This window comes from Podarcis liolepis, assembly GCF_965112155.1.
Source record: "Podarcis liolepis genome assembly, chromosome: 12".
Lineage (NCBI taxonomy): Eukaryota > Metazoa > Chordata > Lepidosauria > Squamata > Lacertidae > Podarcis > Podarcis liolepis.
Window position 1 is genome coordinate 39034464 of NC_139563.1, and position 19240 is coordinate 39053703.

At 38.3% G+C, this 19240-nt stretch overlaps 1 protein-coding gene across 29 annotated transcripts in view; it reads right to left on the reverse strand.

The window, feature by feature from the left end:
- The window catches only part of TBC1D5 (TBC1 domain family member 5), a 251016-nt gene that overhangs the window by 152480 nt on the left and 79296 nt on the right, over positions 1-19240 (reverse strand). For all 29 annotated transcript variants that reach the window (XM_083468057.1, XM_083468038.1, XM_083468052.1 and 26 more), the window contains one exon: positions 11188-11322. In XM_083468057.1, the coding sequence (XP_083324183.1) occupies positions 11188-11287 (100 nt within the window). In that variant the 5' untranslated portion in view covers positions 11288-11322. The remainder of the gene's footprint in view (positions 1-11187; positions 11323-19240) is intronic.

Sequence of the window (19240 nt, forward strand, 5' to 3'; positions counted from 1 at the left end):
TGATGGAGTACTACCTATATATTTTTATAAGCAATGTTTATAAAATAAAGTGAAGTCGTAATTAATACACCACCTATGCAGAACGTATTATACATCAATCTAGCAATAAGGGGAAATGGGCAAAGAAAAAGTAAATGCAAAGTTTTGGAATTACCGTAATTAAAACATTATCAGTTCTGCGTAATTCGGTGCACTGGAATACTGAGATATAAGGAAGAATGTGATTTGTGTGTATACAATCTGTAAACTCCAAAGGAAGTTGAACTTTTCTCTATTTTTAGTAATACTGCCTTTTCTAATTATTTAATTGTTGTTTTAAACTGAATGATTATGGGAAAAGATGTGTTTGCCACTTCATTTCTTTTATAAAGGTCTTATAGTTATTTCTGTTTACTTTTTAATTCAAAAATTTAAGAGGTTTGTTAAGAAGGGGGAGGAATCATAAATCTGTCCATTAGTAGGCATTTCTACCTTGCGCTCAGATGAATTCTCATCAAATTTGATTTGCTGACTGGTGGCCAGAACAGATGTTATCTTAATGGAAGAGAGAAGAAAATTAAGTGTGTTGAGCCACTGAGCCACTTCTGAATTTCTATGGCTCAGTTTGTAGTCCTTCTAAGTTGGAAAATATTAGCATGTTCTTTTCACAATGATCTATTAAGTCCCCACCCAAAACTGTATGAATGACATTTTATTTTTCTTTTATTTAGTATATGGCATATGGTATTGAAAACTGAATGGCAGTGTACTTAGAGTCTAACTATATGCAATCGTGTTTTATAATAGAGGTTACTGTCAAACAAATATTAAAATGGGGAGCAGAGAGCATCTTCTGTGCAGAGAAGAACAGGCATAAGGGGACTGCTGAACCCGTCTACAATTTCCCTCTCTCTTGTCTGCACCCTGAGTGGATGTTAGTCCTCCTGGGAGAAATTCAGTTCTGATGTGCACATTTTTATGGGGGTTCAGGCATAGCAAGCACTCTGGCCTCACACATTTGGACCCTCCTGCATTTTCTAAACTTAAAAATGGTTGCCACTCTCTCATACACTTGTTTGGCAGGAACATATTCTTAACATGTGGAATTGTGTTGCCATCATATCTCATTAGACTTTTGAGCTTCTAATTTTTTCCATAAAATAGGCACCGCCACCCATTCCAGCACTTCTGATTTTTACACAGTGATTCATGGGAGCAGGGTCTTGCTGATACATTTCAACACAGAAGCTTCTGCTCATGGCATGAAGTCTTCCTGGTCATTTATATGAACTGGACAGTAGCTACTCCTGCAGACATTCATGTGCAGACTGTAGCCCCAGAGAACTTCATACTGGGTCTATCATCTTTTTCCTGCCAAAACCAAACTAGGGACTTCAACAACATAGCACATTTAAAGGAGTAGTCAAAATTCAAACAACCAAAACTTTGCTGTAAACAAGAATCTGATCTACTGGTTTTTATCTTGTGATGCTTCATTGTGTATTTTGTTAGTGTGTGTATGTGTAGAGAGAGAGAGTACAATTGTAAGCTCACCTTGGAAGTGTGAATTCTTAGATTAATAAGCATGAATGATAAAACTATGACAGATTTAATATTGTAAGAACAACTGCTAAAGACCAATGATTGGGTGACCAAATGGTTCTCATCTTTGCTCTGGGAGTCACTGAAAAACATGATGATGTGCAGGCAAGTGACAGTTCCATTATGGCTTAACGGAGGAGTCCTCACCCTTTTGGGGCCATGGCTGTGGGTACCACAAAATGCTCATGTCACAGAAGAAAACTGGCACTGTTCAGACAATCTACAGCTGTCCCAATACAGAAAAGAAAGCACTCCTCCCCGCAAAAGCAACTCCCACCCGCCAAAAAACAAAAATCCTAACCTCCTAACTTAAAAAAAAATATGTTAAAAATTGGGATGGGTAGGGAAATCTTGGAAGGTGCCAACAGGGGTGTAAGAAAGGATCCTGTTTAGGAATCCAGTCTTAACATAGTAGCTTTCTTGGTTTCCTTGATATCGCAGTGCATTGGTTATATACAGTAAGCTTCTTAGGGTAGGACTTTAGTATTCTTTTGTAGCTACATAAAACAACAACTTCTATTGCAGTGCCTAATGATAAATAAGTATCAGTGGTATAAGCCTATGGGATGCTACATCTGTGTCAGCCCGCTTGTGGAACTGACCTCTGCAAGCAGAACAGGATTTCCTTTCTATTGCAGCTCCCACCCCCAAAATCTGCACAGGAGGTAGGGGTTGGGAGAACCTCTAAAATAATTTGGAGGGCACTAGAAGCATCAGTGACAGAGGGATAAGGGAAAGCCCTATCATGTGCCCTTGTGCAACAATGGCTATTGCCCACCGTTTCCATTTTAATACTTTATTATCACCTTGCTTGGAAAAAGCGAAAGTAGAGAATGCTTTACATTGGGGTATTTTACACTAAAATTGTACCCAATTACTTTGCTTTTTTTGTACCCAATTATTTGCAACCTGGAGAATATGTGGGGCCTGTGAGCAAGTCCTGTTTGCTAGCCTGAAAGTTTCAACTCAAGAACCTGGTACAAAACATTTATAACAAACCGCAGTGATAAACATCTGCCCAGGCCTCACCCTTCTGCAATTTGTTCTTCAAGACTGAAACAACATCTTATTAAATACATATGATGACCATTTCACATGGGGGTTCTGTACTACAAACAGAAAAGCAGATGCACATGTGCCACATGAATTGCTCAGGGTAAAAACCAAAACCCTTTTTGAATCTGAAGATTTGATTGCAACATTGGCATGGGAATCTGCTGCTCAAAAGAAACACACACACTTCATAAATCCCACTGGACAAACTAGTGTCTAAGAATGAACTGTGTGCTGAGAAATTCCCACATCAAATCTCATCACAGATATAAGGGACATATTGGACTTTAGGCACCTTCCCTGCCCTCTGCACAATATATGAAAATAAAAATAAGATAGTTATCAATAAAGTGTTATATAAATACTAAATATGGCAAGGAGTCAACATTGTTCTTTCCCAGCCTTAGCTTTTTAAAAAGCTCCAATTCAATGCTTCCCAGCAGAGCATACTGCTATATTTAATAAAATTACTGTCTTTGACTTATTCATTCACAGCTCAAAAACTATGTTGACATGCAAACTTAAATTTTCACATTTACACATCACTTTGAACCATAGTTAAAATAAACTTAATGTTAGTGCACAACCTGCTTGTGAAATCGTGGTTGCTTTGCTTCTTCCCTGCTCGCTATCCCTATCACTGTGCTGGAAAACAAGCCTTGGTCTGGCTTAGTGTTACATCTGAATCCGGGCTTCTGATTTGTTTCTCCACAAACCAGGAAGAGTAAGCCAAGAACAAACATTGGTTACTAGTGGTTTCTTTGGAGAGAAATAAACCACGACCCCAGGCCTTGGACATAATGCTAAGCTGGACGAGTTTATCTCCTGGCAGTGTGGAAGGAGCAGGGAGGGAGTAAAGCGACCATAATTACAGCAGTGTGTATAAGCATGCTGCCCATTCTCATTAAACCAACGTTTATTTAAACTATGGCTCCAAGTGGTGTGTGAACCAAGCTAATGTTAACATATCTGAAGAGCAACTTATTTATTTTTGCAAAAAAATTCAGTATGAAAATACATTTGATGGAAATACAGTTCCATCATTTCCATGGTGCACAAGAGGAATGCAGAAGGACGTTTTAAACAAATATTGGCATACCTGATAAAATTAGTCATGTTTGAAAATGCATTGCTTTAAATGCCCATTTTACTGCTTTTAGTAGAAACTTTGCAATTGTTCTGAATGGGTTTGTGATTTTGCCTCAGACAGAATGATGGGAAAGAAGATAATCAGAAATTACTTTCGTAGCATTATATCGCAGGGTGTCCCTGGTCAACAACTTTGGCTGATGCTCCCCCGAAAAAAGCTCAACAGCTTAGATGGGTACATCACTGCCAGTTTTTTTTATAGTGGGAGCAGATCGCCGTCTCTTGGAAGTTGGACGTGCCTGCATTATATGAATTAAATGCTGTAGATAATTATTATTTTTAAAAAGGAAATCAAGGCAACTCACAATGTATTTGTTCTACATTTCATATAAATGTTGTAAAAGAGCAAAACAAAATGCTGGAGATCGTTTATTAATGTGTTCCAGACTAAACAGCTGAATTGTTGTCACTTAGAAAGAACTCTTATGAATGGAGAGCCACATTCAACTATTTAAACAAGGTAATCAAGATTCAACTTTTGAGTCCAGAATTTTGAACAATTCTAGGTTCACACCGTGTTATCCCTTTACCCTCAAGTTTGTCAACATCAGGTAATTGGCTTTTGTTAAACTTGGGTATTTCTTTTTAGGGAGATGAAAGATTCTATTAGAACAGTACAAACCCAAGTAGAGGTGAAAACTATTCAGTGTGGCTATTTCACTTCATTACCAGCTATGTTGTTTAAATTGATACAAATGGTCTCCTTCTGTTTCTGACTGTCGGCTTGTCTGATTAGTCCAACTAATTGTTCGGGCTCGGGAAGATCTCCTATATCTAAATAGAAGATGTGCAGTTTGTAACCTGCTTAATTCGCCTTATGTCCTGCATGGCCCTCAGTATGGTGTTCATTAAAGTATCAGCTGTTTTGTTTGTAGAAATGGCAGTATAAGCACAGGCATATTTTTCTTTGTTAAAAAGGCCAGATTGTCCATAAATAATACACACTGCGTTGAAAAAGGCAAAGAAAATCATCAGGTACATATGAAGGTATTTTTAAATGTCCCCAAGTAACACCACCTCCTACAGCTATACCGAAGACAATGACAGCAATTATATTATATGTATTAGATGACAGAGGTTTAGGACAGAATGAAGCCAACTGGTCCAAATATTGACATTTGTACTGCAACTTAACATTTAAATGACAAATCTAGAAAGCCTGAGTGTACACACACATTAGGCTTTCTGCTTAGTTCTCCACCATTCTCCAAACTGGCTGCTGTACTGAAGTGGATTAGCAATTCAGCACTACGTTATTAATGGGTAAACAAAGAAGATATGTTTTCTCAGTATTTCTCTCCATCCAAGCTTCATTCCAGCATTCCAGTGGTTATTTTTCTGTACCTGCATATTTTGTACCAGCTCCTGCCAACACAGCAGTTTGAAAGCATAGCAGCGCGAGTAGATAAATAGGTACTGCTGCGGTGGGAAGATAAATGGTATTTCCATATGCTCTGGCACTCATCATGGTGTCCCGTGCGCCAGAAGCGGTTTAGTCATGCTGGCCACATGACCCGGAAAAGCTGTCTGTGGACAAACGTCGGCTCCCCCGGCCTGAAAGCGAATATGAGTGCCGCACCCCATAGTTGAATTCAACTGGACTTAACCACCCAGGGGTCCTTTATGTTCACCTTACTTGAGTTATTTATTTATTTTTATCTTTAAAAAATATTTTTTTATAGAAGAATAAACAACCTAACAAAATCTAACAATAAAAAGCCAAATCAATAAAATGACCGTAAAACAACACAATTACAACAGCAGGGGAAGCCAGAAGCCTTTATTAGCAGCCAATGAAAGCTTGGATGAAGAAGGGTATTTTAAATTGCTGGTGTAGGAACCCAATAGTCAGTGCCTGCCTGATCTCCAGGGGAGATCATTCCACAAGGTATGTACCACTGTGTGGTGGACAACTGCAGGCTGTGGTACAGTGAACAGGTCCTCCACAAATCGCTGTGGCTGGTCTGGTCAATACAGGAGAAGATATTCTTTCAGACAACCTGGTTCTGAGCTGATTGGGGCCTCATAGCTCAGTATTAAAACCTTATACTTGGCTTGATAGTTAACTGGCAGCCACCGCAGTTCTTTCAGAACAGCTATTATATTGAATGCATTTAGGAACTTATCTGCCACTTTCTGCACCAACCCTAAGGGTAGCTCCACAAATGGATGTTTCTTAGAAAACCACTTCAGGATTTTTTTAAAACTAGTTTTCAATATAATGCACAGATCATTAGCTAGAGTGGGTCATAAAAAGCAGAATATTCAAAGTGGGTCTTAAGCTCCTTATCAGAGATATTTGAGGCACTGTCAAAGTAGTCTCAAGGTCCAGGTAATACTGGGGCACAGACTTGCTTAAATTGGTGCTTAATTGGTGCTTGCTTAAATTTATATATAAAAAAATCAGTGGTGCTCACTGTGTTTAATGCTCTATCCAAAAAGAACACTGTATATGGAAATATTAAAGTGATTACAAGACAAGAGGACAACACTGATTAAGAAGCAAGTGACAGGGACAATTATTACAAGACATAAGTGGAAAAGTGATATGCCAATGGCCTTTGTCACTACAGATCTGTAGCTGTTCAAGTAAAAGCAAACTACACAGAAGCTATTATTAATAAATGACTATTAAAAGCTTGCTAAGTAAGCATCTGGTGTTGGAAGCAGCAGAAGAAAGCTTTGCTGCTATTTAGAGGGAATAAAATATGGCAGACTGGATAAGTTTCAGCAGCGAATGTTCTACACAGCCTGAATTGTTCATCACCATTAGCATCCTATTCCAGATAATATTTTTGAATGATATCCTAAACAACTGCCAAAGCATTATAATTTCTTGTTTTGCTCAGCATCTATCTACATAGTTGGCTATAACACTTAGCTATTTCTAACTACCACATGATGCAAGGAAATACACCTACCAACATTTGTACCTGGGGTGCTGAAATTATTTATAAAGCATCCACATGGAAGCATATTCTAATATTCAAAAGGAAAAGCACACATGAAAATAGTGATAGAAAGACAGTAGAACATTGTTCAAGAAGCTAAAGATACCATTATTACAAGACAAAAGTTTAGAAGTGATACACCAATCGTCTTTTCTACACCTACGGTGTATCACTAAAGCAACACACAGTCTGAGAAGCTTCCATGGAGACTCACCCAGAGATGATCAAATCTGAGATATTTACTGGAATACTCCCAGTGACTGTTATTGATTTCTTGGCTACTCTTGAAAAAGCAATGTCGGCAGTATTTCTACCATTGCTTATAGTTGGGACAGCCAATATGGTGCCCTCCACATCAATTGTGGCACTGGTAACTGCTGTTTTTCGGCCCAGTTGAAGAGTTGCTTCCCTTTGAAGGGATGCCAACCCTGTGCCCCCTTGACACACAATGTGAGATTTTGCAGTGGAGTTGTCAGTGTGTATCAACATGTGGAATGGTGCTGAAGCTGTGCAAAGTGAACCAAAGCCAACCTGGCTGCCTGCAACTTGAGCCAACTGATGGATCGCCTTTTTTCAGTTGCTGTCCAACCCCCTTACACATATTGACCTTGACAATACCCCCCCCCCATCCTTGGAGGAATCTACAGGGTATGATCATCAAGAGATGTGGAGCAAGGTAAGGGCTGTTCAATCGTGGAATGGACTCTCTTTCAGAGGTTGGATGGCTATCTGTCATAGATGCTTTAGTTGAGACTCCTGCAGTGCAGTGTTGAACTAGATGGCCCCCAGGATCCCTTCCAGCTCTACAATTCTATGATTCCATGCTATGAGTATGCTGATGACACCCAACACTATTTCACCTTGTCAACTGAGTCAAGTGAGGTTGTACCAGTCCTGAATAGTCCCTGGATGCAGTGGTGGGCTGGATGAAGGTCAATAAACAGAATGATTCCAGTCTGAAGGTGCTTCTCATGCTGTATACAGACATACAGCCTGCAGGTTTATTGTTTTACTGTGGGTTATAGTTATCATATATGTGTAAACCACCCTGAGATTAGTTATGATAAAGGATAGCATAGAAATGTACTGAATAAATGAATGATATTCTGGGGATGCTCCGAGATCCAACAGTGTCACTGGGGGCAGCTATAGTTGTTCCTGAATAGTGACAGTCTTGCTACCATGATTCATTAATTCCTATAATGCAATGATCTCTTAGTTACAGAGCACATCCTGCCCCTTGATATTGAATTCCTGAGTTGCGACATTTGGGCTAGGAAAATTACATAAAGTCCACTCCACCCCTAATATCTGCTGCATACCTTATTTTAAATAATAGCATAAAACTGAGATGATGAATCTTGGATGCATATGGCACTAAATTAAAATGCAGTCTGTGTTTCACTGTAAAAAAGCCATGAAGATGAAATGGATGCTTTATATAAAATATTTACATATAGAACGTAAAAATGTACTATGGTTGGTAACCTTTATGACTTTGGGGAACCATGTATTTACATATCTCTATCTTCGCATGTGCGTATCTGTGTGTTGTGTATATATTTTTAACAGTTGACAGCTGTTTTAGAGCATACAGAGAAGCCAAGCTGAATGAGGGCCTTGATTACTTCAAGATTAGCTATCTTAAGTTTCTATTCATTTTAAGTGTTGTTAGTGCGAAGAGTCATTAGTCACTTCCTTGTCTCATAGAACATCAGCATACATTTACATTGTTAATGAACATTTGGGGTAAATGAATTAATGGCACTTTTAAACATCAATTCAATACTAATAACTTTGTATGTTGCAGCAATGTTAAGGTTCAGATAAAAACTATAAAGTCTTCTGTGTCTAGGTAACTAATTGCTCAAGGCACGCACACATGCGCACACACACACAAAGTACAACTGATTAAAAATACTTCCCAAAGATGTTAAAAACCATGGTTAAGAACTAACATTTTATTCTATACTATTAATTGATGTAGGCTGAGAAAAACCAAGCAATCATGAACTTAAAAATGTTTCATTAAAATAGCTTCCTAGTATGTCCAAACTTTTAAATATGAATGATACATTCTGTTGGACTAGTGTAATGTAAAATATTTGGATAACCAAATATTTGAGTAACTGTGAACATAATTTACATAAAAGTACATTAATTTTTGAAGACACATTGAATTATTAAGATCACTGATTTTTGATAAGCCAGATATGAACAACAAGGCATGAACAACAAGGCATTTGATTATCATAACATTTCCCCTATTTTTGTGCCCTCGGGGAAGGAACAAGTAGGATAATTCTATCATAATTTCAAAACGTACTTACAGGGGTAGTGGGCTTGTATGGTGGGACCAAGCCACTCTCCTGACACCAGCATAACTGCTGTTTTCCTGGGCAGGGCTATGAGGGTGTACTGGATGAGCCAGTGCTGCCAATCTGGCACTCCAACTGGGGCATCTGTGCAGCCCCAACCTCAGCTATGCCTCTGAGCAACAGTGATGCTGGTGAATGGAGGGCCAGCTCTGTGGCTCTGCTCCCCTGCATTAGATGCTGAATAATGCCAACAAAGGTTCATATAGTTAAATGGTTTTCCCAGTAGTGATGTATGAAAGTGAGAGCTGGACCATTAAGAAGGCTGATCACCGAAGAATTGATGTGTTTGCATTATGGTGCTGGAGGAAACTCTTGAGAATCCCATGGACTGCAAGAAGATCAAACCTCTCCATTCTTAAGGAAATCAGCCCTGAGTGCTCACTAGAAGGATAGATCCTGAAGATGAGGCGCCAATACTTTGGCCACCTCATGAGAAGAGAAGACTCCCTGGAAAAGACCCTGGCGTTGGGAAAGATGGAGGGCACAAGGAACAAGGAAAAGAGGACAGAGGATGAGATGGTTGGATAGTGTTCTCAAAGCATGAGTTTGACCAAGCTGCGGGAGGCAGTGGAAGACAGGAGTGCCTGGCATGCTCTGGTCCATGGGGTCACGAAGAGTCGGACACGACTAAACGACTAAACGACAACAAATAGCCACAATTGTTAAGACCCACACTTGTCTACATTCAGCAACAGAGGCTGAGATTTAACATAGCATAAGTGGGCATCCACTCACACAATGGGGCTTCTCCTTCATTTCCTACTCCCTGAAGCAAATTCTGAGTGCACACAGGGGGTTGGAGGGGGAGAAGAGAATTAGAAGTCCTATTACACAAGTATCCTTTGCATGTTGTGCAGAGTATCTGAAAAGGATACCTATGCACATTTAGCTACACATGCATGGACACCCCTTTCCAATGCTTCACTGTAATGTGCTGAGGCCAGGGTCAGGGGGCTGGCCACACTGAGACTGGGGCTAGGGGTGTGTGGTCCTGCTTACCCCTCTAGGTATTGTATATGTATGGGCAGAGCATCTGAAGAACCAAATAGTAGTCAGTAATAACAGATAGGTAGGAAGTTCAACTAACCAATTTGCATCACTCAAAGTACTGTACTATGTTTTCATTGAACTTCTACATTTCACCTTCAATTCTGAAAATCTGTGGCCTGAAAATAAATAGTATGCCAATATATCATCATAAATCTAGTTGTGTGGCCACATCAGCCTGCCCAAATATTATGATCTTTATGGTTCCACTTTCAGGAATGAGGTGAGTAAGAGTGAGAGCCTTTTCAGCTGCGGCTTACTATCTCCATGTCCTTCCTGAATTCATCTCTGTTGAACTTAAGAGACTGAAAACACTTCCTTTCTCTTTAGTGTTTTTTTTTCTGCCCCTCTACATCTTACAGTGTGTTTTTACTACTGCAAGCATTTTAACTTTTTTTGTTTTTATTCTTTCACTGTGCTTTTATTTTGTTGGCGATTCCTGAGTGTTTTTAAGATGTAGTATACAATATTGTTTAGCTTGAGAAACAAATGAACATCACACACAATATATTAGGACAGGAGTGTCAAAGTTGACAGCTTTGATTAACAATTAAAGGTACAAGGAGATTGGAAAGTTCTGCTTGGATTGTGTTAACAATGCCAAATTCAAATTTAATAGTGAATTGCTAAATCTTATTTTACCAAATGAATTACAAAAGCACAAAGAAAACCAAATGAAAAAATAGGAAACATAAAATAACGACCAGGTTTTGGTAATAAAAAATCGGGGGCGGGGGGGAGAGTTAAAGAGCTCCTATTTACATGATTTCAATATCACTGTTTTGTTTATGATAAGAAAAGATAACACGAAATTAATAAATTTACTAGTGTTTCAGTATGAAAATAGTTGAATGTTTTTGGTTTTTGTTAGGGCCAGAATGGTCAACACACACAGCGAAATGTTTCTTAAAACATTTCTGTTCAGTTATGTTTTGTTTGGGGCAGGGGAGATGGAAGACATCATAAACATATAGCCATTCAAAAATTCTCATACATTTTCTCAAATGTTAAGTGTATGATCAACTCACCTTCATCAGGCTTGTTCACATAACTTTGCAGGGGATCAATGCCTATTTCCTGCTCTTCAGCTTGTAAAGGATGGCTAGTTTCAGTGATGGAATGGTACATATTGACACTTGGCACTTTCAATAAGTAGTAATTACCTGGGTGAATAAACAAAAATTAAAGATTAATCAAAACAGCCTCCTAATTCTATACTGCAATAAGGTAGCAAAGATCTCAGAAAACTCAATATCGTTTAGTTTGTAGTCTAAACATACTATTTTCTCTAGTTTAGCAGAAAGGGGGAGGAATATTGTATTATACGTATCATTATATTTTTCCTCATGATATAAGAGGTTCTCTTAATATGTAAACTTTCTCCACCATTCCTACAAATCTGGTGCTCTTTTCTGTTATTATAACAATGAATGTGACAATGTTTTAATGAATGGGGGAAATATATTGGATACAAAACTCTGTTGCACTCCATTCATTTTTCAGGAATGATAGGAAGCATGTGCTAAAGTTGTTTTATTTTACTTTTAATAAGTTGTTAATTTCCATTTGAACAGTGTTCTTAAAGCTAACACTTTGTGAGGAAAAAATGCCACTTTTCCTAATAGTGAACTTACCGTGCAGAGTATATTAACATTTAATATTACCTCATTTGCAATAGCTGTTTATAAAAAGATTGCTATAGCAAAGTATGGTGCCCTCCAGCAGTTATTGAAATCAACTCCCATTATTCTTGAACACTAACCCATGCCGGTTGGAGCTCTGATTGAAGCTGATGAGAACTGTAGTCTAAGAACATTTGGAGGTTACCATGTTGGCTACTATACAGGATGACAAATGGCTACCCCAATGTCAAAATAAAGAAGAAATATAATTGCCAAAGTCCTCTCTTAAAAACATTATTACAGAAATACAAGCAAAAGGAACGGACAAGATTAAAGTTCCATCCAAAGTAGCAACAAAAAACAAAAAAAGGCTACTGGAAAATTATTTTTACATCAGAATTAAAAAAAAATCAATGATCAATACCTATTAGCCTAACTACTCTGAATACCAAGGAATTCCTGTGATAATTTTAGTGTTTTAATTTTTAAACAGCAAAGAAAATTAAACCATTATGGTGACTCATGGGACATTTCCTAGAAAATGAGTGATTATTTTTACTGGTTTATAATGGCCTGCAAAATATTTTTCTACTTTTATGTAAAGCAATTAAACAAAATCATTACATAATACTAAAAAGGATATTGATATGTGATTTAGGAGCTACTATTCATTCAAAAATACAATCCTAAATAATTTAACTAGGGAATAAACCCTATTGAGCACAAACGGGTAAGCACCGACACATGTAAACATGTGCAGTGAGTTATAAGACCTGTTGTTTCACCTTCTCTAGACAAATAAATAAAAATTTACAACTTTATTGTAGCTGTAAAAATGTGGGTGGGAGAAAGCAGCTCAGGGTTCCTCAGTTAGCTGAGCAGGATGGGAGTCACAGAAGCACAGTTCCTTCCTCCATCGTTGGGATTTTATTTCTCTATTGTATTTATGTCAGACCACAACTGGGGCCTTTACTCAAAGCAACAAATGAATAATATTGCATGAACTGACACCTAGTTGGAACTTGCCAAAATTTGGACTGGCATCCTTATTTGTTGCAAAAATCCACTGCTCCATTGGGACAGTCAAGCCTTTAGGGATGTACAGCCACATCACCTATATTGGTACTAGAATTATTATTATTCTCTATCCTAAATATTTCTGTGAGTGTAGGCAATCTGTTGGAGCTAATGATGAAGACTAATATACTTTTAAACAGGATTTCTGAAAAAGTCTGTATTTAATGCCTTTCTTAAGAAAGATTAAGGTACAGCGTATGGTATATAACTCTTTCAATAAAGTAATTTAGCTCTGACCCTAGAATTATAGGCTGTAAAAGATCAGCAATTTAGATCACCAAGGAAAAAAGGCCAATTTAAATCAATGATTTAAAGCAAAAAATTCCAATTATTATTTAGATACTTCCTAAATAAAAGTACATACTAATTGGCTGCTGTTACCATAAAAACACATTAATGGAAAACTGAATAGAGCCTTTATGCCATCTCAGAGGATACATTATAAGTTTCTATTCTTAGATAATGTAATGATCATGATCATGTCAAGCTGCATTAGAATTAACAGTACAAATGTCTAGATATAATTTCCAGGTGAAAGACCAATGGAAACATTGGTTTGGATCCATCTTTCCCCTTTCTAAGTAAAATACCCTTCTGTTTACAAGCAGAGAGCTCTGGTTTCCTAAAAAAACTCTTATCGGAGCGTTGAGGAACTTTCCAGAGTAAATCAATGCACCATGGTGGACCACAACCATAAAAGGCAAAGGATGTATGAATGGAAGTACTTTCTATTTATATAAACAATCATGTTACATGGATCTATTTGTCCTTTTCCTGACAAACATCTCTGTCTACCTTCAGAACTTGCATACTTATAGTATTGATCCAGAGTAAGAGCTAGTTTTTTGCTAGCCTAAAGCAAACAACAACCACAAAAACAAGATGGAATTTGTGGGCCAATGCCCAGCAGACTGGGGGCCACCAGGGTGGGGGGTGGAGGTCTACAAGGAGCGGAAATGCCACAACACCAGCTTGGGATCGAAACACTTACAACTTCATTGATTACAGATGTAAGTTGGCTTTGACATAGGCATTTGGTATGTATCCTGAATCAGCCAACCCTCTTGCTGGCTGATAACTCCATCGGGGTCGACCCTGGAATTAAGGAACCCCCCACCCCATGACGCAAATCAAATAGGGCAATCCCACAAGGTCTCAATTTGGGGGTACAGTGGTACCTTCATTGCCAAACTTAACCCGTTCCGGGAGTCCGTTTGACTCCTGGAACGGTTCAAAAACCAAGGCGCAACTTCCAATTGGCTACAGGAGTTTCCTGCACTCAATCGGAAGTCGCGTTGGAGGTTCAGCTTCTGTTTAATGTACACAAACCGGAACACTCACTTCTGGGTTTGCAGCGTTTGGGAGCCAATTTGTTCGCGAGCAAAGCTGTTCAACAACCAAGGTACCACTGTATTCTCTGGCTTGTTAGCCCCGTCTGGGCTTTTGGACAGAACCCTACCCTTGGACCCCTTTACTGGGGTACCCTGAATTTGATACTAGATCAAAGGGTGGGGCACACCCACCCACCTGCCCATGCACCCAACCCCTTAGCTTAGACTAAGTATCCAACCCAATGCCTTTTTTTCCACCAAAAGTTTTGACACTTACTGTGAGGAAGGCAAAAAAACCCAGACAGGGCCAATTTGTCTGCAGGCAAATTCCTCCCTGGCCCAAAATATTAATTTCACATGCTGACATTAATTCCACAGCAAGGAAATACATGTGCTATGCCCGCTTACCTCCGGGTAGAGCCGATTACATACAAGGTGGGTGGGTGGGATGTCCAATTCTGACTGCGTCTCATGCTTGCAGTGGAAGCCAGCTTTTATGCTATGGTGGTGGACCTGAAAGAAGACTGGCCCCCACAGGTCCATCGCCAGACCATCGTCCACCCAAGGGCCATAATTGGCCCATTTGAATTTAAAGATTTGATGGGCAACCAGCCAGCCCCCCAACCGGATGTGTTCATGAGTGACATGAGCCGGCCACGCAGACTGTCAGCATCTGGGGGTCAATAGGCCAGCTGGCTCAGCGCCAGCTGGATCGTCTCCCTCTCAGCCTTGCCACTGCAGAGATACATCGACCTCTGGCTCTGACGTAAATCAGCGACTCAAGCCTGCTGACTTGAGCACACTTTACTTAGCAGAGTAAACTGCACAACAGAAGATACATGTAGATACATAGCTACATACTAAAACTACGGATTTATTGTACATAAATCAGGACCAAAAAAACATGTCGTCTCTCCTTGCCGTCTTCTCGGAGACTCAAAACAAAAGCAATACACAGAGTGGAAGTTTCACTCACGGGGCCCAGCAGTCTGTGCTGGAATGTAATCAGGCATGTGACATGTAACAATCCCACATATCTGCAACAAAAGGTGGAATGGAATTTCCCAACACGGACAAGACTTTTCTCCCCTGCCGCCTGTAAGTGGTCTTTTATTACACTCAACCTGCATGACACTTAGACCTTAGCTGAAAAGAACCTGATCTCCTTACAGAAACATATTCCTTAAGAAGTTTTCCCCACTAAAATTGAAGCCCAGCAAATTATTTCTTAGTGGACATATAACGGTAATAAATGCTTCCTGTTTCACAAAGTTATGCTTACAGCATGATGTGTTCAATAAACTGTAGTATCACACAAATATTAAATATAGAAAACAAATACATTTTGTTTTATTCATTCAATATATTTACAGTTCACTTTTCTACCACTAAAAAGCGTGCGCGCGCGCACACACACACACACACACACACACACATATTACAATTGCAGAACTACAGTAGACTTACTGCAAATTTGTTTTTATTCTTATAAATATTGCAAGGTAATTGCAATTAGATATTTAACTAATCTACATATCATTTGAAAACTTATCTGTAACATGTTTTTCATAGTAATTAGTTCTATGGGTTTGACTAAGCATTTGTATTATTTGTTTTTAAAAATATATTATTAAAATTGTTGACAATTTGCCTTTCCTCTCGAAATCTCAGCAAACAAGGCATATTAAAAGTAATATCATTAAACAATTGAAAGCACCCAATAAATGCCAATTAGCAACACAGATCATAGTAGCAGAAACATGAAGGCCACCTAATCAGGACCGAATGAAAGATCTTTTGATGAATGCCAACTGTGGCTGATGTTGAAAAACCAAAAAAGGAGGGCAACAAACCTTTCTAAGGATGAGATTCAACATCTCAATGGTATAGAAGAGGTGGCCCTGCCTTCACACCACCCTTTGTACTCTAAGGACTACAATTCTTATTCTTATCTGGTGATTGGTCATACTGGCTGGGGTCAAAAATTACATAGAGGGCTTTACATTGGCTATCTCTGTATAGTGGCAGAATTTCTGAATGAATTTCTGGACACTTTCCAAAAGCAGGCCCACATATTACAACAGTCTAATCTGTGGGCAAGAATCACCACAGCCAAGCCATTTTTATTATTGGAAATAGTTCTGAACCAAAATTTTAAAAAATCAGATTATTCAAGACAATGTATCTAAATACACTTTTACTAATTTGGAAAAATAATTGTTCTGCAGATGCCTATTACGAAAACATCTGGTGCTGAGAACAGAGAAAGATTTGCTTTTGACTGAATGTACATTAAAACTGTCACCTTACCTTTAAGATCAAACAGATCACAGCAGTCTGAAATTCAATCTGGTGTCATACACACATACACACACCACCACCACCACCACCACCACCACCACACTATGTATTAGATTTCCCCAATAAATAGATGCTTGATTCAGCAAAGTAGTGCATAAGTGCTTGGAAGTTTACTCTACGTGTGTGTGTGTGTGTGTGTGTGTGTGTGTGGAGAGAGAGAGAGAGAGAGAGAGAGAGGAAGGGAGGGAGGGAGGGAGGGAGAGGTCCTTTTTAAAAAAAATTCTACCTCAAGATTAAATAGTGAATTGGAACATGAAGAATTATTATGAAATTTCTGAAACCATAAGACTGTAATCCTAAACCTACTTATCTGGAAACAGAGAATTTTTCAGAATTCTCACTCAATAACATCATGCTTCATAGGCGCTCAACCTAGGAACAATCTAGTGATATTACAAGTTTGATTCTGAAAGCTGCTAGGAATTCTGTTTCAAAAGGATTTATATAGTTTCCCTAGAAGCACAATAATGTTCCTTAAAAAAAGTTACTGATATATCTATTTAGAGCACAAAATGTATTCAAAAGAGCCACATACACAAATATCACAATTCGAGAGAAGAGAATTTATGTATTAAAGTTAAATTTGCTGCTTTTACCACTTCTTGCAGGTCCTCAGTGACAGTTCTACTTTCACTAATTAATGACTGAAACCTAAGACAGATTCTTGAAGAATGGCCCTCGTTGGCGTAACTCTGTCAAAATAACTTCAGATCAGTAAATGTAGGCCAAGCTTTACAATTCCTGACAATGAGTGTGAAAAAGACAAATATGAGTAAAAATTGGGCCACCTATGAACAATTAGTAATAGAGATGGAGAACCAATGGAAGCTAAAGCCACATGAAGATGTAAAATGTATGGTGAATGATTGGCTGCATTATTGTCAAGTTAATGAAATGTTTAAAGAAGATAAAAACAAAAATGGATTTCGATATACAAAATCAAGATTTGAATTGGAATTATTAAATAACAGTTAAAATATTACCTAAAATGCATAAATTACTATTGGGATGGCATTTGAAAGATGAGGAAGTTAAATCGGTTATGATTCATTGGGCCAAAGATATTAGTTATAATATACAAATAGAGGATTGGGAAAAAATTATGGAAAGAGGGAATAAAATTTACTGTTTGCAGTGCATTGAAAGAAAACATTATGAAAATGATGGACAAGTGGTATACCAGTGAAGTTAGCTAAAATGTACAAAACAGATAACAAATGTTGGAAATGTAAAGAAAAGGAGGGTACTTGTTACCATATGTGGTGGGAATGATGGACAGTGAAGGACTTCTAGGAAATGTTATAATGAATCGAAAAAAAATGTTGAAATATACATTTGTTAAAAAACCAGAAGCCCTTCTACTGGGTTTTGTGGGTACAGAAATTCATATGAATGATAAAAAAATGTTTTTATATGAGATAACTGCAGCAAGGATATTGTTAGCCCAAAGATGGAAGCAAGAAGAAATGTCAGCTAAAGAAGAGTGGCAAGAGAAATTGATGAACTATGCTGAGATGGCGAGATTAACCGGGAAAATTCAGAACCAGCAGGATCCGACTTTTCTACAGGAATGGAAGAAGCTTTTGACGTATTTGGAAAGCTACTGTAACCAATTGACATCACTTGTAGGGTTAAAAGAAGTTTTGTAATATATAAATTATTGTGAAAATAATTAAGAATAGGTATCAAGATTTGAATTTATTAGCAATAGCTGTAGTAAAAAAATGCATAATTCGAAAGGATTTTAGAAAACCATCAGCTGAGGATGAAGGAAGTCTTAGCTGTGATAGCCAAAGACTTTGAAATGGTGTTTAAAAGGATGATATGCTGGAAAATATGTGTAAAAACCAATAAAAAATTATTCATTAAAAAAAGCAATGATACTTCTCATACATCTCATAGATTCCCTAATTGATCAGCATTGTGGGTTTAATGCTTGCTAGACTGTTCCATGTCTCTTCAAGCTCTGACCCCTGTTCTAACTTCAGGGATGCCTGTGAGAGCAAGACTTCTTCTGCTTAACTAGAAATTTCTCCTTGGCATGGGTAAAGGGTTGCCTTGTGAGCTATGCATTCTCACCTGGGCCGGTTGGGTACCATTCAGAAAAGCTAATTGTATCTGCAAACTGTAAAGGGCTCCCCACTTGATTTCCGAATCACTGCACAAACAAGCTGGTATTGGCAACGTCTGTGATCCTGCAGGCCTAGTGAAACACAGCTCTCACTACCTCATGACAGGTGGTCTCTCTTTTCCTTCTACTACCTTTCTCATTTTCCTAATTTGGGTCTCTTTCAATCCTTGTATTATCCAAACCCCAGTCATTTGCATTTGTACTTTTCGCTTGGTGCATATAGGCTTAAACTACAACTCTGCTAAGAGCTCGTCCACACTGTTAATAGGTACTCTCTCTGCTCCATCTATTTCTAGTCTGTGTAGTAGCGTATGGTCCAAGCAGGATTAGTTTGGAAAGCCAGTGTAACTTGCTATTTTGCTTTGTTTACTGGCACTTCAAGACATCAAGCCATTTTACTCACTATCTGCCATTTTGTGTTAATATTTTAATTATAGTAACATTTGTGGTTCTTGCTAATTCCCACAGGAAAGCAAGGCAGTATTGGTGATTTTAAATTGGCTGATTTAAAATGGCAATAACCTAGAGCAGTTGCTATTGTGGCAAACAATTAATTCCA